The sequence below is a fragment of the Aplidium turbinatum genome, chromosome 4 (genome assembly GCF_918807975.1).
Source record: "Aplidium turbinatum chromosome 4, kaAplTurb1.1, whole genome shotgun sequence".
Taxonomy (NCBI): domain Eukaryota; kingdom Metazoa; phylum Chordata; class Ascidiacea; order Aplousobranchia; family Polyclinidae; genus Aplidium; species Aplidium turbinatum.
In genome coordinates this window covers 15,289,962-15,317,669 of record NC_137475.1, presented here as the reverse complement: position 1 = coordinate 15,317,669, position 27,708 = coordinate 15,289,962, and the positions used below count along the sequence as shown (strand labels likewise).

Genomic DNA, 27,708 nt, shown 5'->3' with positions numbered 1-27,708 from the left:
TCTACACCTCATGTGATCTGTTTCCCACCGCATAATTTACTCGCAATTATTGTCGTATCATTTGTTCAGTTTGTGCTTTTCAGTCCAGAGTGTCGTTACAGTTACAGTGCATAGTCAAATTTATCTTACGATTTTTCATTTTATGTATTGCAGATTTAATTCCTGATGAGGACACACGTACGTGTCGAAAACGTTTGAGTTTATTTTATTTAATTATGTTATATTTTGTGTGAAATAAAGTATGCTAAACCCGCTAAAGTTACTATGTTTTATTTTTCTATGGTTCAACAAAGCAAACTCTCTACCAAAGCTTTATTTGGAGAATGTAAACAGAAAAAAAAACTTGAACTCTAATAATTTAATTTCTCAGATAGAAATCTTATCATTTAAATTTGTCCGAGTTCCAATAATTCTTCTTTCTCTGTTGCTCATCATTAACTTACTTCATCATTATTTTGTTCCTTCCTCGTATTGAGGGTTGGACACAATGCGCCATTGTTCTCGGCAGTGAGCTGTGCGTACTGCACTTTCATAAGTTAATTTTATCCATTTTGGGATGTTTGTTGTCCAAATCATTCTTGGTCTGCCTGAATTTCTTTTACCGTTTATCTTCTCTTCTATTAATGATCTTTGTAACGAGTTTTGCCTTATTGTGTGTCCGAAATACAAATAGTCAAAAGAAGAAAATTGAAGTAAGAAAATTTTGCTTGAACTGAATCTGGAGTATAGCCTACTTCATCGTTAGTGATCTTTTGTTTCTATGAAATTTTTAACATTTGCCTGTATGTCCAGAGCTCGAAAGCATCGATCCGTTTCTCCATTTTTTGTGACATTGTCCAAGTTTTAGAATTGTATAATAGGGTTGACCAGATATAACATTTTAAGATCCTGTGACGAATTGTTAAATTTAAACGTTGATTGGTCAAAGTATTTTTCATTTTTCCAAATGTAGTTCTTGCAATTTCTATCCGTCTTAGAATTTCATGGTCATACCTCCCACCTTCAGTTATTAAATGTCCAAGATAGGAAAAAGATTTTACTTTTTGTAACTAACTTACTTTAGCTTACTTATTGCCGCATAATCCACTAACTTACTTGCAGACAGTTTTCTTTATGTTCAAGAACGATCGCAGCTCAATTATTGCCAAGTAAGTTCAACTGACCAGCCATGAGAGCAAACATGCTATAGTTCACATTAAACATTATCTTTTAATCCGAAAAACTGCTACATAGATGCGATTGGCTTCATACAAATAACCTTTTTAACATTTTTTTTTTACTAAATATTAGGGAAGTTAAATTAAACATCTCTTTGTCTTTTTTGTTTGTCGTATCCAGGCTTACACCTGGTGGTTGAAGATGTAAATTAAGTGGACGGGAAGGCAAGGAAGCCAATCTTCATGTCCACCTTCAAGCATGCCTTTAAGTTTCCTGCCGAAGACACAGCCGCATGCTCTTGAGCGATGTCGAACCGGCGCCCTTTCGATTGCCGTTCCAGCGCTCTCACCACTCGGCTATGCAGCCGACTACTCTGGTATCTCTACATTCGAGGCACAAATTTGTTTTACTTTTTAAAGAAATACATCTATCACTATAATTAACTTATTGTGATAATAATTTGACATTTCCTCTCATGTTACCTCATCACTGCCGTTGGTCAAAAACAAATACTTTTTGTCAGTGTTTCGAGAAACTGTTGATGCCACCGGAACAGATTGTAGAGTGACAGTGGATGACACTAGAACAAAGAAATGATAATAATAATAATTGCAATATTGATACACAGATAGTTTGTGAATATATTGCTGTCACACCAAAGATAGCTTCGCAGCTCATGGAAGCTGACCTCGTTAGTTTTAATTCTACAATAAATAAAAGGCTTACGCTACCGACGTAACTCCAACCACTGAGGTTTTTAGGTTATCGATAGCTCAGTCGGATAATGCCTAACTTTGTGAACAAAGAATCGACAACATAAGGCAAAAAGAGGTTCGACTATCAAAGTGGGCACCTATGCAACGCACCAAGAACAGCTTTCCTCCATTCAACAGCACCGAACGTACGTTTTGCAAGGCTTGGTAGCACATACTTCTTCAGTTCACCACAAAGCAATGAATTACTCTAAAATTATTACTTTATCTCGAATGAAGTAAGAATATTCCATATTCAGTCAGCTGCTGTACCCTGAATCTTTCTCCAGGGTAGCTAAACTCAAAGGTGGGCAAAGTTACTTTCAAAAGTAACTGAGTTCCAGTTACAGTTACTTGGCCAAAATAGTAACTGAGTTACCGTTATAGTTACCAATTTTAAAAAGTAACTAGTTACCGTTACTAGTTACAGTTACTAGTTACTTTCAGTTACTCACAAATCTGAACATAAAATTCTGCACCTGGCCAGCTCTGCATGCAAGTCCAGTATAACCGCAATGTTTGATATATAGTGTTAGAGCCATCCATGCTAACCTAACAGCACAAGTATAAAACCAACAATGTTTTATTTAAAAAAAATTACTCAGTGGCTTATACAGTACGATAGGCTATGTTTATTTCCTTTGAGAAATACGAGCATTTCAAAGTGCTCGTCACTTAGGTCTACCCTTTTGGGCTTTAAAATGTCCTTGCCCAATTGTCGTCGTCGTGTAAGCCTCTGGGGTCGAGGCTCTATCCTTTTACCGCCCCAGATGTTCTCGGACTACACTGGAAGGCTAGCCTACTAGAGAGCAGCCAGTCTTTGGTTTCATCATCCATGACACGCAGACCTTCCACTCCGTTAAGTGGCTTGAAGATGGTACAGTCATTGATAATGTCCGCCCCCATAGTTCAATTGGTTAGCGCGTCACTTCTGGAATGAAGAAGCTTCAAGATCAAGCGGCGCTGGTTCGACTCTCAGGGCATGCGCTTAAGCAACGCACATTAAGGACTGCTCTCCATTTAGCGGCATCTAACAGATGGAATTATTCCCTGGCAACAAGACTTCAACAATCGGAAACTTCACTCTGTCAATCTCGGTGACCGGGGCTGCGTCAGTGATTCAAAGCCTCTACAAGTATGCGAAATTGCCAGGATTAAGATGTGGTCTGCGGTCTGTTCCTCGGCACCACATTCACTAGAGGAGGAAGAAGAGGCCATTTCCCATTGGTGCATGGTTGAGCGGAAAAGCCCGACGCCCGTACGGAGACGGTTGAGGCGCACCCATGCCTATCTTGGTAGTATCAGGCCAATAGGGCGTGTATCGGCGTCGGGGATGAACAAATAAAGTCTGGTGATGAACAAGTGCTGCAATGAAAACAATATTTCCACTGCAGCACTTGACGGAATGGGAGTGTTATGTTTTTAAAACAGTTTTGTCATCGGTCAGCTTGTGAATCTAGATTCGCTTAACTTGGGCTCAGGATCCGCTTCCAAATACTCATGTAACAGATTCAACGCGCATTGCTTTCTTTTCTTGGTTTTTGCGTAAAGTGGTGCAAAAAAGTCCTCTGTGGCTCTACCACCATCCACTTCAGTGTCACTGCTATACTCCCCTCTTCAGCAGAGCAGTTTGTTTCAATTCAATTCAATTTATTTTTCTTTGTCAGAATGCAAAAGAAATGATATTGTGAAAAAGAAATACAGTAACAAAACTAACAAAAGGAAAAGGTGGCAAAACCTTAATAATGGTTTAAGACGTGCATGAAAGGATCTAATATTGCGGTATATGCATCAATAAATATAGTTAAGCACGGCCACCAAACCTGATACTTTAAAATAAGTTGATGAATTAGTTAAGAATCAGTCGCCTCCTCGTTCCTGGAACAACTGGAGCGCCAATTCTTAAAGCAATGAGAACACGACTGAAAATTGTTTGAAACATGTTCTGTTTTATTTTGGTCTTCAATTCAGCATTGTCGCTTAACTGTCAGGCATTAAACACAGATAAGTCTAAATTGTGGGTGGAATGCAGTCGCAAGCTGAAAGTCGCTGTCCTCGAACCAATGACCAGAGATGTACGTTTTCGCCGCAAAATCTACGCCGTAGACTTGCGGCGTAGACTTTTTGTTTGCGCTAACGCTTACGGCCACATTTTTTTGGAGTTGTCGCTTGAGGCTACGCCGTAAAGTTTTCGCGTTTTTTTAGCGCATAGCGTCAACGCATACTTTATAATGTCTTTTTTTCGCTACAACATGCCAATACCTTCCAGAGCTGCAGTTGAAAGAATGTTTTCAATGGGCAAAGACATATTGATACTAAAACACAGCAAAAGGTCAGATGAACACGTTCAGATGTTTGTGTTTCTTCGTGGAAATTCAAAATAAAACTTGTTTGTTTCGAGTGGTTTATACCGTGTGAATGTTTGGCACCTAGCAAACAAAATGAGTTTACACTAGTGTATGCGCTGACGCTGATGCCGCCAACTTTTTTTACAAGTTACGTTGACGCATACGGCGTATGGTGTTTCGAACGTTTGTGTTTACGCTGACGGCGTCAATATTTTTGTATGCGCGTACATCACTGCCAATGTCCAAGTCTGGTTTGTATTGCTTCCACAAGAACGCCCACCAACGGCAAGCAAACAGCAATGCTGTTGCTGGTTTTGATATCAGACAATCTTTTTAGAGGCATTGCAAGCGTTACATTAAATGCAATAAATTTCAACTTCTTGAAGGTAACTAACTAACTGACTATTAGCATCAAGAAATTGCTTTTAATCGCTGCGTGTTTCTTGATGTTTATATTCAGTTAGTTACTTACCTTCAAGAAATTGAAATTTACTGCATTTTTATAAATATTTTCAGGTTCCTGCTGAGGGCTTAAGTTAAACCGAAAACGTTTGACTGTCAAACTATTTGTAAATATGTAAAATATATTGTTATAATGCTCAACCCTGTTGTATTGTTGTCTTGCCTGTCTTTGGTGCATATTGATTAATCGCCAAAAACAATTAATCTAGCCAAATCAGTTATCAAAAATCGCCAAAAAAGAGCCAAATCATAAATATGAAGCCAAACGTGTTAAAAAAGCCAGATTTCTGGATTTTGGCGATAAATTCGCCAAAATAGCAACCCTGCTCCACAAGACCACAAAACAAAAGTAGAACCGCGCATGCGCAGTGCTGCGCCGATACAGCTGCGAGAAAAATGCATTATTGCGCAAAGCGCAGCAAACACGCACAAAGCAAGACACAAACACGTGCAGAGAAACAAACGGCAACTAGAAACTGAAATTTCAATGCAAAAGTAACTTGTAACTGTTGAAAAAGTGCTAAAATAGGAACTAGTTACCGCGTATCGTTACTTTTGGAAAATAGTAAGGAATTTACCGTTACAGTTAGGCCTACTCAAAAGTAACTAGTTACAGTAACTAGTTACTTTTATAACTAGTTTCTGCCCACCTTTGGCTAAACTATAAACCTGCCTTTACAATACAAAACGTGAACTACCGGTATAAATTTGTTAGCTTAGAGTTCTTGTCAAACACCTGTCGTTAAAACCTGGATTAAAATTGATTAAACTGACCTGTACTTGGGCGTGACCAACTGACCATAATAGCCATCATTGCAATGTCCACCCCTTGTAGAAGGCCTACTTAGCTATTGACTTAAAAATAACCACTATTAAAGAATCAAGCATTTGGCACCGAATGCATTTGCAATTTTATAACAAAACAACTTCACTCACTCATAGGGGGGCGTCCACCTCTCGCTTGGTGATGTCCTGTTGTCACTTTCTGTCTATACCACCTGGGAGGCTGGTGTTGGTGAAACATGGAAAGCGTTCTCGCGCCGCCAACGCAAAAAAACTCTTCGAAGGCATCAAACTGAACAATATGACATCATAGTTTGGAAAAATACGCAAGCCTAGGCTAGGTAAGAATGTTCGCACTGATTGTTATATTAGAAACCATGCAAAATTCTTTGCTATAGAACTTGATCCGAAACATGAACAAAACCAAGATAACGGAATTTTGTCTCGCAACGAACGCAACGAATTTTCGTTTCTAAACAAGGCTACTGGAGTACGCAGAAAAATTTCATGGGAAGGGTTGAAAACAAATTTACAAAAGGCTGCGTTTGTGTTAACTTACTTTTACTCCACAGCAGAAACAAACTGTAGGTTTGTAATATTGTACTCTGCTGATGGGGACTACACCAATTTCGAGTAAATCAAACCGACTTTATGTTTTTTATTGGAATATTCATAAATAATTTTGTAGAAGAGTCGTTTTGAAATATGTTTTTTAGTGAAGAGTTTTGTAGTTCAAGCAATTTGCGTTTAAACTTTAAAACAATACGTACAAGTATGGCGATCTACATATATGTCGCCATGAGTGCAAGAATCTTAAAAGGCTGAAAGTGTTGAGCGTTTATACTTCAAACTTTAAAGTGCTCTTGCTCCATGCTGAGATATAAAGATTTGATAGTTTTATCACAGGATGAGATTCTGTTTGCTATAGTATTCTGTATTATTATTTACTTACATCAAACAAAGTAGGCTAGTTTTAAATTCACAGATGCGAAAACACAGAACGAATTCCTTTCTTCAATTAGGCTAGAAAGATTGATGCAAAGTCACTTTTTGTCCAAAAACTAAAACAACACCTCAGCAAAACGGACACGCTATAGAAGATCACGTCAGACTGTTTTGTAGACTTGTGAAGAAGATTTCAGTAAATCATCCGAAATAATTTACATAAGCAGGCATAGCTCAGCAACAATACGACATTTAACATTGTAAAACAAAAATAAAATAAAGCGAACGTTTTCAACTACACATATACAGTACTGTACTGTAGGCTTGCAAAAGACTATGTCTGGGTTGAGAAGATAAGGTTCTCATTATGCTAAGTCTTCAACAGCAATGAGACTAGGGTGGCCAGTTCCTTTCTCTCGGCCGTCTTTCCTTCTTCAGCAACTACGCCCACGCAATTTATTACACCCTGGGTAGATGATCAGGACATCATCATCTTCTTTACCAGCTTATCCATTCCACCATACACCAGGAGGAAAAACAATACCTTACACTAGATCTCGAATCTCGATCGTCGTAGGCTACTGTGTGATGTGTAGTCTGACCATGGAAAAAGCTCAATACTATGCTCTCCTAGGCCACATAGAAACGGGCTTTTGGCTGAGGATGGGTTTCTTTTATGTCCGGTTTTCTTTCTCCGTCCTATTATTATGATGACCGCTCATCTACATCAATATTGGAACTGGAAAATTCAATCCACAACACTTTTTATTAGGCTGTCATTCATTACTACATGTGTGCTTCTCTTTGTTTTTGTTTTATTTTTTGCTGTTTGTTTTTTTTTGGTTTTGTGGCCGTGCTAACCGCACACTACCTGATCTAGTAATCAGGCACGTTTTAAACCTTTTTAAGATTTTGTCATCTTACCGGCTGATTGACCTGCTGGTATATCGACTGTTGCAGGTAAATGGTAGGCACGTTAACGTATTCTACTGCGCCAAAGCAGTAACGCCATCATGCATGACATGTGACATCACAGTCATGTGACTCAGCATGTAGTCATTTCGATGGAGTGGGCTCGATTCCCACCCCTGCCATTGTTCTTTTTTCTTCTGCAACTGAACAGAATGCAAGAAGGATCTTAATGACTGCAATCAATTGAGTTTGTAAGGAAAATTGTCCTATCTATTACGATGGAGACTCACGGTAGCCGACGCCTTGATCAGGCATGGCCGATGATGATGATGATGATTACGATGAAATAGGTAGGACAATTGAGCCATATATCACGCATGATTGGGTTACAGCTTTGGCGCAGTAAAATACGTTAAAGTGCCTACCGTACCTTCTTTTTTGTCCGGGACGCGTTACTGATAAAAAATAAAATGATAATGATGTTCATTTTCAAAATAAACCAAATTCAAAATATAATCAAGAATACTTTACAGTGTAGATTCAAACGATCTGTTATAGCCTGATGCTGCGGGTTCTTTTTGGCAATATCAAATTACACGAGCTTTCGGAACACAGTTCCCTAGTCATGTGCTATGACGAGTGGTGTTGAAGTCAGTGAGTGGTTCTTTAAAGTGGCTCTTTGGTTTAGCTTGAGGCTGCCGGCTGTTGAGTTTCTGTGCTGTTAGGCGTTATTGCTGTGAGGTTTTGTTGGATCAGTTGATTAGTAGATTAGGTGACGTAGTTCTTCCCTTTCGGCGCGGTTGTTGATTTTAGGATTTTGTCTGCTAATGAATATGGCCTCTTTGAAACGTAATTGTACCGCGTCATTTTCTCTTGCAATAATTTCAAATTCAAAGTCTACATCTCAGCTCGGATAAAAGTTCGGTATTTGATCACCAACAACAATGCCACGCAGACTTTGAATTTAAAATTATTGCAAGAGGAAATGACGCGGTACAATTACGTTTCAAAGAGGCCATATTCATTAGCAGACAAAATCCTAAAATCAACAACCGCACCGAAAGGGAAGAACTACGTCACCTAATCTACTAATCAACTGATCGAACAAAACCTCACAGCAATAACGCCTAACAGCACAGAAACTCAACAGCTGGCAGCCTCAAGCTAAACCAAAGAGCCACTTTAAAGAACCACTCACTGACTTCAACACCATTCGTCATAGCACATGACTAGGGAACTGTGTTCCGAAAGCTCGTGTAATTTGATATTGCCAAAAAGAACCCGCAGCATCAAGCTATAACAGATCGTTTGAATCTACACGGTAAAGTAAGCAACGATCATGCTGCTAAAAGCGAAACTCATTCAACTACATCAGCGTTTCTTAACTGGGGGTGCTAGCACCCCTTGGGGGTGCTGGAATAGACTGTAGGGGGTGCTAAATGCATGCAGTGTAATATCAAAAAAATGTCATTTTACTTTTCTGCATTTTTTCGTCTTTCTGCCAGTATCAGCAGTTGTCATATCAATGATTGCTGTTTCGAAGTAGCTTACATGATTTGCTGTTATTGTAATCTCCCAGTCAAGTACGCAAATTGATCCTGAGTAGTTTGTGCGAACTTACTGGTGAGTGCTTTGTTGTAATATTGTTGCTCACCTCTCGCTTCTATGGTGGTTGCTTCTAGCAACCACCATGGCAAAATACGTTCCCACAAATTAGTCATATCCAGAGTGGATACAGCAACCCTTCTTGGCAGACATGAGTGATAGACTAAAGGAGGAGCTGATTGACATGCAGGTAAATCAGAGTTGTCGGACAAAATTTCGTCCTTCCGCTTGCTGATTTCTGGTGTGATCAGTTGACAGCATATCCTGCATTGGCACGAGCAGCATTGGAATTGGTCGTTCCATTTCCGACTACCTACCTGTGTGAAAAGGCGTTCTCCACCATGCTCCAAATCAAAACAATTGGCCGGAACCGCCTTTAACATTTTTTGCTCCACGATATGAGAGTAACTTTGACCAACACGAAGCCTCGAATAGAGAAATTGGTCACACATAAGTAACAACAGAAATCACATTGTAGTGTAGTTACCCAGCTGAGTAGCTTAAGCATGCTTAAGTTTTTCCATGTTCTTTCACTATTCTCGGGTTTCCCTATTTTATCAGGTATCACCAATGACAACAGTTAGTAGTTTTGAAGAATAAACAAAACGATCAATTTGTACATCGCTTTCCTTTCAATAGTGCAGGCTAAAGTGGCGGAGCCGAAATTTAGACATGCTTTTTGATCACTGGCGGTATATTTTGTATTTTTTTGTCGCCTAACAAACTGTGCTGTTGTTTTAAGAGAGTTGATTCTTATACATATGGTTATAATTGAATTTATGTTGGTGAATGAAAGTCAAATAGGCTACCAAATTCTGAATCAACTTTGTAACAACTGCACAGTTTGTTAAACAACAAGAGACTTCATTACAAAATATATCGCCAGCGATCTGAAGGCATGTCAAAATTTCGGCCTCTACTAAACTTTCGGTCGGCACTGTAGTAGTCGTATGTCAACGATAGTTAGGGGGTGCTAGACTGTTCAGGCCTGTTTACAGGGGTGCTAGAGTCAGAAAAGGTTAAGAAACGCTGAACTACATAATCAAGAATATTTATGCCGTAGGTTTCATTTTCCATTGCAAGACAAGTAAGCTTAATACAAATTTTGCAGGCAACGTCTTTAATCAAACTGTTCAAAATAAAAATACAGTATTTAAAAGATTCTACCTAGTTTAACCAATAGGCTATAAATATGTTTCACACAGTCCTAATTATTTTGCTTCAAAGTCCTGGACGAAGTTCAATGATCGACAAGAAAGCGGCATTCAAATTTATAGATTCCTTTTGAAAACTGATCGCGCTACAAACTTTGGCGTTTCCATTCTCTTGTTTCTTATCAGCCTACAAAATTAGTCGCTTTTTCATTGACTGAACGTCTGTTAACGGCAAGTTCAACATCATACTCTCAATGTTGCGTAATTGATCAACACTCTGACAGCTGGTAGGTATTGTTACATTCTGAACCTTGAGATACAACAACCAAAATGCGCTGCTTACTAAAGTGCTACCATCATGCTGTTGTTGATAAAGTAAATAAAATACACTTTTTACAGCAGACAAGGCTTCTTACCTTCGGATCTTTCACAAGAATGGCTTCCACTTCGTGTCGCTCCATATCCAGAACAAGACCGACCTAAACAGTTCGAGCAATTTGAGCAGTGCTGCATGATGCGACTCATTCTTTAGTAAAGTTGCGACATTTGCCACGAAATTGCGCAATTGTTATGAAATCAATGCAGAGTGTGATTGTTTGATATAAATAATTACGTAATCTTGTTTTTTGCATTGTGGCGTAGGCAAGATTTTCTCAAATGGAAGAGAGGCCATTCGAAATTTTTTGATTTCTTTGTTCACCAATTGTTGCAACATTTTACTGCATTGTATGCTTTTTAAACATAAAGATTAGAGCTGGATTCAAGCAAAGGATTTGTATTCACTTAAGTATTAAGTAAAGATAAAAATTTGCTCAAGTAATTCAACTAATAAAAAATCTGCAATTTACCCGAGCATAAATAATGTAACTGTAGAAGAAGTAGGAGTATATGCATATGCAATGTTCACATTCACGACATGATACTTTTTACCGATATTGTATTGACAAGATTGAGCAGTTGCAATACTGTATCACGTTCAGTTGGTTATAATGAAGTTTTAACTAAAGAAATAAGTCAAATGAGCCACAGACCACAGTCATTACAGTTACCCAGTTCAAGAGATGTGGAGTGAAACCCCTTCATTAGAAGATGCCATAACGCACTTGAAATTGGGTAAAGGCCAGTACGAATGCATTTATGCCTTCTGCTATCTTGGCGATATGATTAGTCAAAAAGGCGAATGTAAGGACGCCATTACAGCTAGAATCAGGTCTGCATGAAAGAATTTCCGAGATATCTTTTCCATTCTGGTGAGCAGAAGTATCTCCTTCCTAATTCGATGGCATGTGTAGCCTATAACATGTGTGTTTAAAGCAGTGGTTCTCAACGGGGGCGGTACCGCCCCCCGGGGGGGGGGGGGCATTTTGATTTTGCATGGGGGTGGTATGATTACCTCGGCTTAAGGGGGGTATTTTGATTATTAGGGGGCATTCTGGTTTAACCCATCTACCGCCCAGCGTAACGATTTCGTCAAAGAGCTGGTATCTTCGTGGTAGCATTTGGTGGAAAAGGGATTCAGCTGTGTTGTTCTGCTACATACCAAACAGCGAAACCCACTTGACATATCCATAAGAGGTGATCTTCGAATGTTTTTCACTGCCTTTACACCGGATGTGAAGAAACTGGCACTTTCTCACCAAGCCCAAGGTTCACATTGACTACCAGTAGGAGTAGGCCTATGCTGTTTTCGTGCTCGCAAATATATATTTGCTTTTCATCAAATATAATTACCAGTCTATAAATCCCTTACAGCCTGTTTCACCCTAAAAGGGGGGTCATCAAAAGGTCCTTATTCTAATAAAAATATAATTCTATTTGAATAAGGACCTTCTGATGATCCCCTTTTAGGGTAAAACAGGCTGTAAGGGTTTTAGAGACTGGTAACTAGCCTATATTTGATGTAATTATATAGCTCTGCTTGGCTTTTTGCTTGGCATTGAGAACTTTTTGTAGTATTAATAGTATTCATTGTTTTATATTCGCTTTTCGTAATTAATCGTTTTTGTTGGGGGGGCTGTAAAATTCTGCCAGTTTATGAAGGGGGCGTTGGGCCAAAAAAGATTGAGAAACACTGGTTTAATGCGTAATGCTTTATGCCAGTGAGACGTGACCTCTGACCAGTCACTGCGGAGGAGATCAAGCGCATGAGCAGTAATGACTACGCTATGATGAAGATGAGGTGGATATGTTCAAAACGACTGACAATAATCAAGTGAAAAATTGAAAAGACAGTTTGTCATCTACCAAGTAGAAAAGGCTGTGTGGTGGAGAAGACTCCGTTGGTACGGCCACGTACAACGAATGGAAGAGCACACCTGACCTAATCAGGTTCGGTCGCTAGAAGTGGAATGGAGTATTCAATGGCATAACGTGACTCATTTAATTGGGGGGAGGGCACTCCAGAAGCACAAATATTTAACTTAACATGAAAATTTTGCCACAGGCAATTTTAGTTTATAACATTCCAAATTTTACCCATTATGCCATAAACACATTTGCAATAAGCCTTGCCATTTTCTCTTTTCTAATTAAGCCTATTTGCTATAATACTGGGTTATATGCAATTTTGCAATAACTACCAATAGGATATGCACAAAACGAAAAGGACTCACAAAAGACAAAGATGAAGACGTATGCAAATTCGACTAAGGTTTTTTAATTTTCTTGAATTCGGAAAACGGTTTTCAAAAATGGATTACAGTGTACAACTAAGAGTGAAAGAGTGAAAACCGTGTACAACTAACTGTATTTAAAATAAGGCTTTGTAACAACAGATGATGCTAGTATGCCCAAATCGCAATGTCTGTGGAGTTTTGGTCAACAATGGCTCATTGAATCTGTAGATCTAAAGCACGGTTCGGCAACCTGTAGCATTGAAAGAGCCATTCGGTTTCGTCTCCATTAAACTAAAACCTGCTCAGAGCCGTATCATCTAACTGACTGCTTACAGCAAAAACCTAAAGCTTACAGGAAAGCCTTTTGTTCGAGTTATTCGGCCGCACCCTGATGAACTGATTTGTAGTTACTATTCCAACAGCTGTCAACTTTTAACATAACTGGGAAACACAACTAATCGGTTCATGGTCAAATATAAACATACACATATTCTTTTAATGATTTATTTCACGCAGTTAATGTGATTTCTGCTCCTAAACTTCATTGCATAGCGCATCCGCGTGAGCCAGAGCGCTGAGATAAAAGAGCGCTGATCTAAAGAAACATTTATATTTAAAATATGAAGAAAAGCCAAAAAATAATTTATTGGAAAGAAAATAAAAAAAAACTAAAACTGCCAAAAACAAATATATAGACACTCCAGTGGCGGATTTAGGGCAAAATTTTAGGGGGCGCCAAAGAAGTATGGAACAACCTCGCCGTAAATGGCTGGGGAAAATTTTTTGCGTTTTTATCAATAAAATCGCCTATCTACTGTAAGTCAGGTAGGCTACCAATCATTCCCACATCACAAATCAACACCACAAGTGACAATTAGTTGTAAAGTTGAGGCAATGCCATAATGCCGCTCGTGGCAATTAAAAGCAATAACGAACGTGAAATGATAATTTAGGTATTTTCCACTAAAACTTTAGGCCAGGGGTCACCAAACTTTTTTCTCTGAGGGCCGGATTGCTGCGAGATTAATAGCTGCGGGCCGGATGCAAATTGCAAAAAGATATACAACTATTTAGAATCTCCATTGACTTGAATTGAGCACAATAAATAACAAAGTTAGCCGTGGAATAGCAAAGTTATGATGAAATTCGAAAGGTTGCTGAAAAGTTATTCCCTGCTGTGATATAGGCCTACTACAGGGCATCGTGCTCTTGAAAAAACATTATATCTTTCCAAGTTTGGCCTAGGCTGTCCCCATTTGTGGTGGCCTAATGATAAACAGCAACGTCAGTCCTTTATAAAAACTTAGGTAACTTTTTTCCTTAACAGTTGTAGTGCAGCTGTTATTTCTTTAGCACGTGGCGGGCCGGTTCTGGCCCGCCGGCCGTAGTTTGGTGACCCCTGCTTTAGGCTATCCAACAGTGATTGCTCCAAGTGAATGAAAAGGAGCAACTAGCCTACCAAAATCCATTTCAATAAATCACCAACCTAGAGTGCCTGAAGCTCACTGGTGCATAGCCCAAAAAAAATGCATTAGAAAAAACATTCAAACGCACATGCTGATAATGTTGCAAAAAACGTCTCAATACGTAATTGTAATTTCTAACAACGTATAAAAATGACATTAGATTTCCTCAAACAAGTAATTCGATCACAAACATGTTTTGAATAAAATACGTAATAAATTTAGCAGAGATGTGTTCAAGACCAGATGATCCAGCTTCACTGTCCAAAAGGTTGATGTATGGCATTCCATCCTATCTCTCTGCCTAAACTGCCATAAAATCTGGATTGCTACCATGCATTATACTATTTAAACTTGAGTTAAAAAAAGTTTCATTATTAGTTAATGTCCGTTTGCCTCTTGTACCGTTATCAGCGGTTATTAGCAGTTAGTAGGTCTACTTGCCGATACTAAACATCACGCATTGTTTTACGTTAGTAAAATGGAAATTTACAAGTTAAAGTATAGCATAAAAAGGAAATTTGCATGCAGACATAAAAAAATAAATTGGAATTTTAGGGGGCGCCGCGGCGCCATAGGTCAATCCGCCCCTGAGACACTCTCATATAAATATAAAAGCCCTGCGTGGCACCATATATAAAGCAACTCTCAAACTCAGGATTGTAAAAGCTCGAAAACCACAACCGGTTGGTAATATGTTAGTGAAAAATTGTTTGTAAATGTTTGTAGACTTCACTTGTAAACCAAAAATTGGACTTGTTATTGTAAGTTTTTTGTTTTTTTTTAATGTGTGACTGAACGCCGAATGACAATAATGCCTCTGTCGGTACGTTGTACAAAAATGTTCGAGTAGCACTGCTATCTGCTATAGGCTAGTCTTACTACGTCTATACATCATGTTACCCTTACTACTTTATAGTGTTTACTGCTTTTGTACTCGATACTTCATATTATATTTAAAGTTAAAAATAGTTGTCCCCGACCATTCGGACACCGCATCCACATACAAAGTGGAGCGGCTTCCTATAAGGAAGGGATTTGTCTAAGTCATCCATGGCAGTGACCACTTCATGAAAGCGAAACTGTGGCTGGACGACTATGTAAAAATATGTAGACTTGTTGACGATCATTGTTTCACCAAGCCGTTTTTCAAAGAGGTTGATGGGATTTGTTAATTACAGTCTACCCCTTTAGCGCTGTATGTTAAATGCCTGGACTCGTAAAGGAAGAAGTGGAAATTTCAAGAGACGACAGTTCACAAAGTGTGCGCTTGAGCAATGCACTTCAGGGACAGCTCTCTTCAGTCAGTGGCACATAGTGGATGGAAAAATTCACATACGACAAACGGCATCTTTACTCCGTCAATCTCGGTTGGTACAAACTTTTCACAATGATGTGGATACCAGGGCGGTGTGAGCACCATCTCGCCCCCTTCCCCCTCGCAAAATTTATGTAGCCATAAATCAACTACTTCAATCTAATAAGCACGTATGCGTTAATGTGCTTGCTTGCTATGTGAAAATTACTCTACAGTACCTCTCACTAACCTGCATACATAGATAATGATGACGCTCATCCAAAAGTATGTCTGATGACGTCATTCTTGATTGAGCAACAAATGTAGTTTGGTTGTGTTAAAAGTTAGTCATTTTGCTTGATAAATCATGACTGCAGAATATGGACAATGTTGCATGGCCTACAGGTAGGTTTACAGTTTCTACAAGAGATGTAACGAGATAGGGTTACAAAAAAAACATTAAACATGAAGGCATTAGCTTACATTCCTGAATCATTCTGTGATCATTACAATATTGCCTAGCCTACGCCCTACGTCTAAAGCAGGGATGCCAAACCAGTTGAACGATCTACCAATAAACCATAGACTGATCTAAGTCCACCAAGAAGAGCGAATTGAACTTATCGATTTGCAGTGTGACAGTTTATTGAGATATCCATATCACCTTCTCTCCATTTAAGACAGGGGTGGGGAACCTTTTTAGTATTGTGGGCCACATAAAATGAGAAATAACACAGGCGGGCCACTAAAAATTTCGAAAGTTTATTTACAGATAAAAAATGCAGCGAAGTAGACAATGATTTATTTCACTTTCACAGCTAGTGGGATGGCTGAAAGTTTTTATTTTTGGTGAGTCGTGTGATGTCTGCTGACACGGAAGATGTTGCAACTCTTAACTGCATCTCCACGTTTTTATCAGTCAGTCTGGAGCGAAGCCGACTTTTTGTTAGATTCAATTTGGAAAAAAAAATTGCTTGCAACGGTAGATGCTTCCAAACAGAGACATATATTTCAAAGCATGTTTCCGCATATCAGAACTGACGATGCACTAGCAAGTGCGAAATATATTTTCTGTTACATCTACTGACTACTGATCCCTGCTACCTTAGCAATTGAGGTTTTAGCATGTTTCCGCATGACTGAAAAATCAGCAGCATTTATGTAGCGTTGATAAAAGTTGAGCAGTGGAATGTTTTGGTACATCGCTTTCAACGTACCGTCACTCTGGGGCTCTACTATTTCATGTTGGAAGTTACTAGGAACCATCAGTTGCAACCACATTGAAAGGAGAGGAAAAAATATCTAACTCCATTTCTTTACTCTTTATGTCCAAAAATCTTGCTTTAAGTCTCTTTTGTTGACTTTGGTGACATATCACCCTTTTCCAATCTGCCTTGAGCCAGCATGGAAGCAGTACGGCTCATAAAATCACATGGAACCCTGTCAAGTAACCCATGTTGATGCCGAATCTGCTGCAAGCGGAGATAGCGAATGATTATTAAGTCTCTTTTGAGCTGTTGTTCCATTATATTTTGGGTAAAGAAATTTTGACGCGGGCCACATGGAAAAGTCACGCGGGCCGCATTCGGCCCGCGGGCCGCAGGTTCCCCACCCCTGATTTAAGACTTCTACCCGAGCCTGGAAAGGGCTTGTTTCCTTTGATGGTAGGCTACGCAATGCTAAACAAAATGAGTTTGTTCGGCTCAACATAGTATATATGAGCAAATGTTTTTTTTCTATTGATTCAAACCTACAGTAGAACAAATTAAGAACCAAGATGACTGAAAGGCATCTTAGCGATGTTCTTTGCCCCCCAACCACCAGGCTAACTCCTGACTTCACGGCCACCATGCAAAAGTGCAGCATCACTGCTCCTACTAAATTGTGCTGATTTCAACAATTTATGTGTCGTGTCTGTTATTAAAATAAATTCGAAGGGAAAACGGTGTTGAAGGCTATGTTTCTTTTTGTTCATTCAGAACGCACCCTTCACAAATATTGATAAGCTAACATCACTGCATGAGAGAGGAGTCTGCTGTGCCATTCCTCGCAGCTGGCCCGAGCATTGAGGTTTTCTTCTAAATGTGGCCCTCGGTAAAAAAAGGCTTGACACCGCTGGCCTCCTGTAACTGGTTTTCTTCTTACAAGTAGGCTATTCTTTGCTTTGTTTTATTGTCATTTGCTTTTTTGATGTGACAACTAAACTTTTCCTTTATGACGTAAAAGTTATATGACAACTTTTATCTTCACACAAATGTTGCTATGAGAGAGAACTACCCGACGTTCAAGATGGCGTACAATGTTAGAGCAGTGCTACTGATCACAGTACGCTACAACGCAACAATAGCCAAAGTGCAGTCAAGTACTGTAGTAAGTACTTAAAAAGAGAAAGTTGATTGGCGTACCATAGTTATTAGTGCTTATCAGCCAGACTCACTCAGAAGTCCATTGTTTTCAACCTCTTCTGCACAGCGACCCCCTAAGAAGAAAAAACGTATCCTCGCGGCCCACCATAAAAATGCCTATAAGTAAAAAGAAAACTTAAAGCAGAATTTAACTAAATTTGATTCATGTCGACGACGTCCAGTTTATGTCCCATTTCGCTGTTTAAACTTTTGAGATAAAAAATGTCTCTTCGTGATTTATTACAGCTCGTATTACATTTTTTTGACAATTTCCGTTTCCAATCAAGCTTGGCTAGATTCATATAGGAGACAAAAAATCGAATAAAAGCTATAGCCTACTTTTGTATTTTTACGGATTGACCTGACTTATGTCGTAATTCAAATTAAATTTCTGGTGTGTTTCTTATGGAAAGGAAATATGACAAAGGTTAAAAGTTGCATTTTTAACTGCTACTTGGAAAATGGCTTTATTGCATAGTCACTGAGAAAATCATCCGCTTATTTTTAACAAACGATGTTAGTTAATTATTTTCTTTGACTAATATTTCCTATTTTACCTTAATATTTCACAAAATGTTTACAATCAAATGACAAAATTTGGTTGTCACTTGCGTGCAGGAGCGTAATCAAGGGGGGGAGGCAATGGCCCCTAAAATATTTTTATGTGTGATTGAACAGGACACATCAAATAATAATCGTGTTTTTATTTGCGCCCATTGCGATAACATGCAGTACACTGCGATACAACAGACGATAGGAAGCAGCAAAGTGATATATAGTCTTCAAGTCGGCTGTCATAGAAAATTAGATTAAATGGAATATATTAAATAGAAATAGTTGCATCATCCCTGCCGGGACTCGAACCCGGAACCTCTGGATTAGAAGTCCAGCGCGCTAATCCATTGCGCCACAGAGACACTTGCATGTTGCGAAACTTGTTTTGCTTTGTCTGACTTGGCGATTTTCCACGTTTTTTCTGTTTAACATGCTACCATAAAACGATTTCCAATAAAATTTTGCCCCATTGCGCTCTGACCACCATTGCGCGCTTGCTTTTGTCAGAGCTTTCAAAACGAGATTGGGCTTCAGCAGCGAAGCGTGCGACTGTACAGTCTGCGTCACTAGAGACTAGCAATCAGCTGATCTCGCAATGATTGTTACTGCAGGCGATTTGACTGTAGGCTATGTATGTATGTACAGTACATCAAAACATCAGATTTCAACATCAAAACATCAGACAGTTTGCTCAAACCATCAGATGTGGTAACGTGGCTTTTGTTATTGCTGTCTTTTGTGACGTATTCTCGAGCAGTGTTTGCACTTTTGGTTATTTTAAAAAAAATGAAAATAAATAAAACATTGGACTTTTTGGGCCTTGCCAGCGCCATTGAAAACATTTTTTTTTCGGTAATATTTCTTGAAATGTATTCTTGAATGTTCAGTTTACGCATTTTAATGCTTAATTCCCGTTTGAAATTTTCATTTAGTAGGCCTTTAACGTAATCAGAACATGTTTAAGTGGCTGCCAACCAGTTGTGACCCTTCTAGCACTCAGCCAAAGAAGAACGATCTGTGCTTTAAACTTTTTCTAGGCATTTACAGAAAAAGATAGTTATAACAGGGGTGGGTATTGAACCTACGTCATCGAAGTGTATTCCCTAACCCTAAGTTCAGTTCAGTTTGTTTTTTATTTCTGACCATCACACCGAAAAAATAATATATGCCAAACATAGCAGAGCTCAAGAAAAAAGTAGAAGCGACAAAACGCGGACGTTATATAACGTACCAGGGCCGTATTTAGCTGATGGGGGCCCGATGCACTTTTAGAAAGGGGGGCCCGGTGAAATTTTTTTTATGTATGTATCGATAATAATAGTAATCTATAGGTTGGTCGAGTTTCGAGTAGTAAGGTTGTGAATTTTGTTGCATTTTAGTAGTCTTGAAAAGTGCCGGGTAATGAATTAACACTAAACTGGTTGGCTACATAAATTTAACAATTTCAAAGTTGTATAGATCTTTTAACTTTAGGATATCGTATTTTTTATAAAAGGGTGTGACATGGTCAGCCCATTTGCCTTTCTCAACAGCTTTGACTGCCTTATTTTGCAAAACACCAAGCTTTGCTATATGTGTTTTGTATGACGAGCCCCAAATTGTCAGTCCGTATTTTAGGTAAGGATGCACGAGAGAAGAGTACAGCTGAAGCATAGCTTTGGTTGATAAAATATTTCAATTTAGAGAGTATACCGACACAGAGTATGACAACACAGCATCGAACATTTTGTCAATTTGCTCAACAGCACAACTTGAAAAATCAAATTATTTGATGGTTGATCATATTTTTTTCATTTGACTTGAGAAATCGCTTCTTAATCACCTTATAATTGAATGTGACAGGCTAATTCTTTGGTGTTCAATTTTAATTTTTATGCGTGAACGTGATCCACGCTTCACGCAATGAAATCGTAATTGGCGTCCGACTTGCGTTTGCTTGTTGTTTTGCCGGAGGCATTGTAAAAATCGTTTGCTTTGTCTCAACATTTGCAGAAAATGAGACCAAACAATAGCAAAAAAACTGTTTCAAGTTATTTTTGAGCCACATGTTTATAGTCTACACTTTTTCAAACGTACTGTCATCACTTAATATCAGAACGTAATCAAGCAATGAGCTTGAGTAAACATCTTATTTGTGTCAATTGTCTTTAGTTCAGTTTTTATTTCAAACTCACACTGTCCAATTTGGTTAAATCATATCAGGCAGCTATTCAGTGGTTTTTAATATTGTTTCAACGTTTAGAGAAGTTGAATCGATGTGAAAAGTATTGGATTTGCTTTCTGGGTAGCGGTTGAATACAGAAAAGTAAGGCAATGGTGTCACATGGTATTTGAACAACAACCTGGTGTGCAAAGGTAGTTAGATAGAGGAGCTCTTCATGCACTTCAAAAACAAAAAGCGTCTAAAACTCCTGACTGAGAAAACTACGTCACGATGAATTAAAAAAGCGATATGTTTCCATACTTACCAACAATGATCACTTTGCTCCGAATGAAATAATTTTGCAAAGAGTTTTGATAAAGTGTAGGGATAATAATATTATCGTATTGTATTGGTAGGCTATAGAAGAGGTCGTTTGTATATTGCCAAATGGAAGTCCCGTTCTGTGTGACTAACTCAAAGTCGTGGCATAACGATCCAAAAAATAAATTTCCGACGTCAGCTAAATTTGTAAATTGCAATATAATATTTATTACATTTTTTTTCTAATTTGTTGGACATGCATTTTGTGGCAATCTATTTCTTACGCATTAGAAGATTTTTTTCTCTTCAAGTTTTGAAATAGTATTATTTTAGAAGCAGTTTCCGGTTGCCGGCGTTACCGCAAAAGCCAATCTTTTGTAACTGAAACACACCCAAAAACAAAAGGAACAAACTGCTGTTGACTGATAGACTACGTCACAATACATCATAAAGATGTTTTTCCGAACCAAAGACCCAGAAAACCAATTTTGTTTTATATTGGTTCAGACGTATGCAAACGTTGAACTAATGACAAAAAGTGATTTGCTGATTTGGAACAAAGTGATTGCAGTTCCCAATGTGCAAACATTTTGATAAAAAATAATGAAGTTCTGGCCACAACTTTCTGATTCACTTAGGCTACTCTGATCAATCGACTCACGTTGCAAGTAACTTATCGACATTACTGGATGGGTTCACACTAAAGTTGATTTGTGTAAAGTCATACTTGTGACAAAGTCGAAGTAAAAACACAAAAGTGAAGTAGCCTATATTTGCAAAGTATTATATTGAGAAAATAAATTTTATTTCTCTATGGTTCAACAAAGCAAACTCTCTACCAAAGCTTTAAGTAATATATTCTTGAATAACCATACTTTTTCAAAAAAAAAAGAAGTTTGAACAGCTTACATCTGATAGACTATAATAATTGATGTCATCGTGAAGGATCATATAGCTGCGGAAATCACTTCGAATAATTCTTTGTTATGATTTTTATTTTTTATCATGCAAACCAAGGTAAATCTCAATATAGCCTATATACTTCCCTGGCAAACGATGAAAATCGTTTTTTCCTTGTTTTTAATTAGTTTTACGAGACAGGGAAAACGATCCGTATAAAGAATAATTCAATTCAACGTATTTCTCTTATTTTGTCAGATATTTATTTTTTTGCAATAATTCTTCAAGAAAATTGCTGAGTATGGTATAGCGTTTGAGATGCAGTCAGAGAATACACCTTCGCGATTGATGGCGTAATTACAAAAGCCAATCTTTTGTCACGAAATATCTTCGAAAACAAACAGGCACAAAAGCTGCTGACTGATAAATTACCGTACGTTACGATACGTCACAAAAAAGACATTGAATTCTGATTCTTACAAGCCAACAAACAACTTTGCTTCAAATGACATAAACGTCCAAATTGTTTGAGAAAAAGGTACAAGCCTACCCCGTTTTGAGGCAAGCTTTTGTAAAAATAAGCTTTAGAAGACTAACATTTAAATAAAAAAATTGAATTCTGATAGTATTTCAGCTTGAGATATATCAAAACGTTTGAATCCTCGTGGAGAAAAAATAATTTTGTAATCTCTCAACCAACTGCAAAATTGCCATTTAGGTAAAGATTCAGTGCTGACACAATTATATGTGCAATGCTTGTCAAAGCACAGTAATTAGCGTGTTTTTTCCACAAGAGCAGAGAAGTTTAGATAGCCGATATCAAGTCCTTTTCAATATCCTTTATTCTCTAGTTTTTATAAAACTTTTTAACAACATCCATAAATATTTATCTAGTGTATCCGTACATGCAGAAGTTTATTGGCTGGTCAAGCACTCGCTCTTTGTTGCTTTCCGACAAGAAATCAACAAAAACTTATCGCATCAGTCGGTTTGTTTTATGAGATAAACTGAGTTTTGTCAAGAAATTTCTTACTGCTCCTTATCATAAGTTAGAAACAATTAAACAAAATGTATTGGCCATAGAAAACAATTTAAAATGACATCGTTTTCAGCATGGTTTATCGCATGCTCTCTAGTAATTTCAAAGAAACTTAAATGTAACTAAAAGATTAATCAAAGCAACCACTTTCAGTGCCACGCTTTTTTGATGAAAGTTTCAGGATTTAGCTTGAGCAAAGGCTTTGATTTTGAACTGCTGTATTTTGAGAACAGTAATTGCTAGAAAAAAAAATCAAAACATGAAAGTCGTAGCATTTTCAACAGTATTTTACAGTATGTTTACAAATTTTGTGTATTTTCTTTTTAAAATGCCTTAAATGACTAAAATTTCTGACAAACTACAAAAATTCTGTGTTTTTTTAATTTTTTTTCGCTTCCGTTTAGATATCTGAAAAAAATCTTCAAACTGCGATAAACTTCACCGGTAGATGTCAGGCAAGTACTACTGTACGCTTGCAGCAGAAAGGTTGTCGCGAAGTTGTTGACGCGTTTTGCAAAGAAAGAACTGGATATACCTCACTTTGCACAAAAATGACAGTTTTTTGTAAATAATTGATAATTGCAGAAACAATTTAAATACAAACCTAGTAATTTCTTTTAACTTTTAGACAATACAAGTCTTCCTCTTTCTAAAACAGTCAGACTCATGCAGTTTGGCAAACAAAAAGACCAGATTTATCTATTTATCAAAAGACCAGGTTTAGACATCACAAAGCACAAGTATACTCGTGTTGGCATTGGTAGTTGAAGACTTATGTTTGCAAACAAAAGGCGGAATCATTATGGTTGAATGCTTTACAACAAAGCCAACTCATGAGATATTTGCGTCGCAGTTCCACGCACGGCGGCGCTCAGCAATCATATTTATCCGTATAATTTGAAAACAAAAGAACTAGCTAGTAGCAAGCTAAAATATCAGAGTATGTTGTTAAAATCATGTCATATCTCTGAAACTAGTATAGACCATAGCAACGTCATCAAAAAAATTTCAAAGGTGTTGATCGCGTAGTTCTTTAGTAATATTGCTTTGAAAAGTACCAAGCCCCCTCCACAGGAAAACGGTTAATATCGAATGGTTATTTATGTTTTTTGTTTCAGTTCAGTTGTTTTTATTTCTGACCATCACAGCAAAAATAATACAGGTCAACATAGCAAAGATGGAGAAAAAGGTAGAAGCGACAAATCGCGAACGTTAAAACGTGCTTGTGACCGAAATAAATTATTAAGTTAAATGATTTGGCACGGTCGCAACACCTTCAGAAAATTTTAAGATAGAAAGGGAAATAAAAAAAAATCTTACAAATAAAAAAACAAAAAAAAGCCCAAAATATTAGGCTACAGCTTTAGCTGATATTTTCAAGAATTGTAGAAATAAACATTTGCTATGAAGATCAGCCATGGTGCGTTATCACGAGTGGGTGCTGATGGTCGTGAGGGGAACGCATCGATGCGTTTAGCTCATAGCAAAGAAGAGCAAGGTAGGTAAAGAAAACCCCACAAAGAAATTCTACCACGGGCAAAGCCCTTTCAAGCGCAACGCACCAGGCCTTGCACTACTCACAAAATAGTTACAACTTGATGGCACGAAACAATGACAAAAACAAATAAAACAAACAAGCGAAAACAACAACATCATCTTGCGGAAATCCAATTATACCCAAGGGAGTTATGTCTTGCAGATATCAAGCGTGCTTTGATATAAAGTTACGTCGATGGAGTGATAATTAATTATAAGACCTCAGCCAGCTAAACTCGTCACCTCTACACCGATCCAACGTCAGCAAACGTTGAATCAATGCAAAAATGACAGGCCCCGCTAGCCGGGATGTAATAGTGGCAAGTCACAATAATATGAGAAACTTGGGTTACCGTATGTTTTACGCGTTGAATAAATCAATAAAGCGTTATAAACGATATCAATCGTTTGAACATTAATTTTTCCAGAATCTTTGAAAAGCATGACAAGTAGAGAAATTGGTCTATAATAATTTGTTTCAAGTTTGCTTCCAGATTTATAAATTAGAATGAGTTTAGAAATTTTGAGAACATCTGCAAATATGCAATTCGAAAATGCGTGGTCGAAAAGGATGGAAAGAGGAAAGGCTATGATACTCGAAGAGATTCGAAAAAAATAAGGCGAGATACCATCACTCCCTGCTGATTTATTTAATTTTTGATGGTGTATTTCTTCTATTATTTCGTGCACGTCTGGTGGTTCAAGGAAAATAGAAGAAATACGATTAAACTTACCTAAAAAGTCTTTAAAATTATTTGTTTTATCAGGTGCGACTCGTTCCTCGAGATGGCTTCCGATATTGGCAAAAAAAGTTTTAAAACTCTTAGTTATTATTTTTGGATTGCTTTCCAGTTTATCATCAACGCAAACACAATCAACATTTTGGGTTGTTTTCTTTTATTGGACAAAAGAGAATTTATAATACTCCAAATGTTTTTGGGTTCATTATTGTTAATGTTCAGTTGGTTTTGAAAATACTGCTTTTTTGCTATACTTTTAATCTTAGTTAGTTTATTAGAGTATTATATTTTCCTCTATCGCTTCCTGTTAGAAAGTGATGTGTAGAGGCTACTATGGTTTTCCTGAATCTGTATAAAATTTGATTTGAATTTTACCTACTTAATGATTGATTTCGACTTTGGAAATCTTTATCTTGGAATTGAGAAAGCTACTTTTAGAGCTCAATCTTGGGCGTTGGCGAAGCACTGACGCAGGTCTGATCACTAAAACTGACCGTAAAGTTTCCGCTTGTTTTTGTTTGTGATTTATTCCATCCACTAGCCTATGTGATTCTCAACCTTTTTTGACCCATGGACCATATTTAAAAAAAATATATCCGATGGACCACTTTGTTATGTTGACGCCTCATGAACGCCACTAGTCGAAACTGTATTGCACATAGGTCAGAAAACTCAAGGGCGTGTTCAATCTTAGTCCTTAATAAAATAATACGTAATTAACTAATTAAGAAAACCCTCTTAATTTGCACACTCAAACTTAACTACTTGAATACACATAATTTTAATTTCAAATTTTATTCTAACAAAACACCATGCACATATTGTTTCAATAAAATGGTTATGGGTAATGTCTCAGTTGTCAGTTTTGCTTTCTCAGCAACAGGAACTTCTGACATTTTGTTAATTTGAAAGCACTGCAGAAAGCTACTTAATTTAGCGTTTGAAAAAATATAGCATGTGACATTTATAAAATAATTTAATTAACATTCAGTGAAACAGCGAATAGCTCTACTCTCAAAGAAACTTTGTACTATGAAGAAGCGCAATCTTCGTGCACCGACAACACCACAACAATTACAGCAAAATATGATTTATTGATTAGGCCTGCCAGCTTTTCACTTAAGCCTTGAACAGTTCTATAGCCTACTCGTCAACTAGTAAAATAAGTTCAAAAACTGCTGAGCTTATGCTTATCTAGCACTTCCAGAAAAATCGAACAAAAATCACAAAGTAAACATGGTTAATGGACTTTTACATCACGCTGACATACAATCATACTTGCTACATACTTTTCTTACACCTGCATGCAGTCCTTACATAATTTACTGTAGTAGATGATACAATTTTGAAGAACGTTTTATAAAGGATTTATAGAACTCTCTGTGGACCAACAAAAATTTCTGGTGGACCACCAGTGGTCCACCTGGACCACGTTGAGAATCACTGCACTAGCCTATGTGCCGCTGAGTGGAAACCAACCCTTTAAGGACCGATAGGAAATAGGCTATATGTGTCCCATGAAATTAGCCGGTTACCCCCAGTTAACTTTAAAAAATTTGCCACTGCTGATACCGTAACGTAGTATTGGATATCTATGCTTACATTTAGGATAGACATCCTTTTTTTAATTTTTTTGCGAGTGAAAAAAAAATTTTTTTTTGAAACTTTTCAATTATTTTTGTTTAAATGCGTTGCTCAAGCGCACACCTCCTCAGACAGCAAATCAACCATTTTAACATTGATTTGACGTCTGCAGACAGTGGCGTAGCCAGAAAGAAATTTTGGGGGCCAAATATTTGATGAATTGAAGAGAACGACTAAGTGTTTGATTTAAGACATCGCCACCTGATGTGCAGTGGCGTATCTGGTGGGTTAAGCAAGGGAAGCAATAAAGCTGGCGGGGGGTTAGAGCGTGCCGAAGGCACGCGTATTCTAGGGGGGTCCGGGGGCATGCTCTCCCGGAAAATTTTTGCAAAGCTACACTCAAATAATGGATTATAGCGCTTTCTGGAAACACTTTCAGGGTAATATTTGTATGAAATTTATACGCAGATAAACAGCTATTAACTTAGTAAAGGTAGCTGTTATCACGAACGGGCAAAAACTGCAGCTAAAATTAGAGAACACAAAAAACTCAGCTACACAAAAACCCAACAGAGTAAGCGATTCTGAAATTGCTTCCACAGATTAGTTAAAAGACACGTAAATCGCGTAAACTTTGCGCGATTTACGATTTGCTAAATTTATTGGTGTCTTTCTGTGTGTCTAAAACAAGTCCTTGGGGGTGTTAATAGCCAGATGTCTTGGAAAACGATATAAATTTATACAAATTATATTATATTTTCAAAAAAGGGTTCAACTTCGGAATCCAAACTTTGAAAATTTGGGGGGGGGGGGCCATGGCCCCTTTTGCCCCCCCTGGCTACGCCTATGTCTGCAGATATTAAATCATTATAAAAAACGATTGATTTGCTGTCTTGGTCGAAAGCCATAGCCTTCTAGCGCTACTCTTTTTGGGAAAAGCGTTCATAAATATTTTTGTGTACAGTAACGTAGGTAACTCTAACACGGCCAC

General features: G+C 37.8%; 1 protein-coding gene and 1 non-coding gene across 2 annotated transcripts in view; both read right to left on the bottom strand.

Annotated features, from left to right (window-relative positions):
* LOC145768217 (dynein axonemal heavy chain 5-like) overlaps nucleotides 1-15,857 on the bottom strand; it is a 131,708-nt gene extending 115,851 nt beyond the window's left edge. The window contains exons 1-4 of the mRNA XM_082579705.1: nucleotides 15,745-15,857; nucleotides 10,536-10,598; nucleotides 5,657-5,795; nucleotides 1,641-1,738 (exon numbers count right to left, since the gene is read on the bottom strand). Of these exons, the coding sequence (XP_082435831.1) occupies nucleotides 1,641-1,738; nucleotides 5,657-5,795; nucleotides 10,536-10,598; nucleotides 15,745-15,798 (354 nt within the window). The 5' untranslated portion in view covers nucleotides 15,799-15,857. The remainder of the gene's footprint in view (nucleotides 1-1,640; nucleotides 1,739-5,656; nucleotides 5,796-10,535; nucleotides 10,599-15,744) is intronic.
* Nucleotides 15,858-18,742: 2,885 nt separating this feature from the next.
* Trnar-ucu (transfer RNA arginine (anticodon UCU)) lies at nucleotides 18,743-18,816 on the bottom strand. Its single transcript has one exon. It is a non-coding gene; the product is annotated as a tRNA-Arg (tRNA).
* Between the last annotated feature and the right edge of the window lie 8,892 nt (nucleotides 18,817-27,708).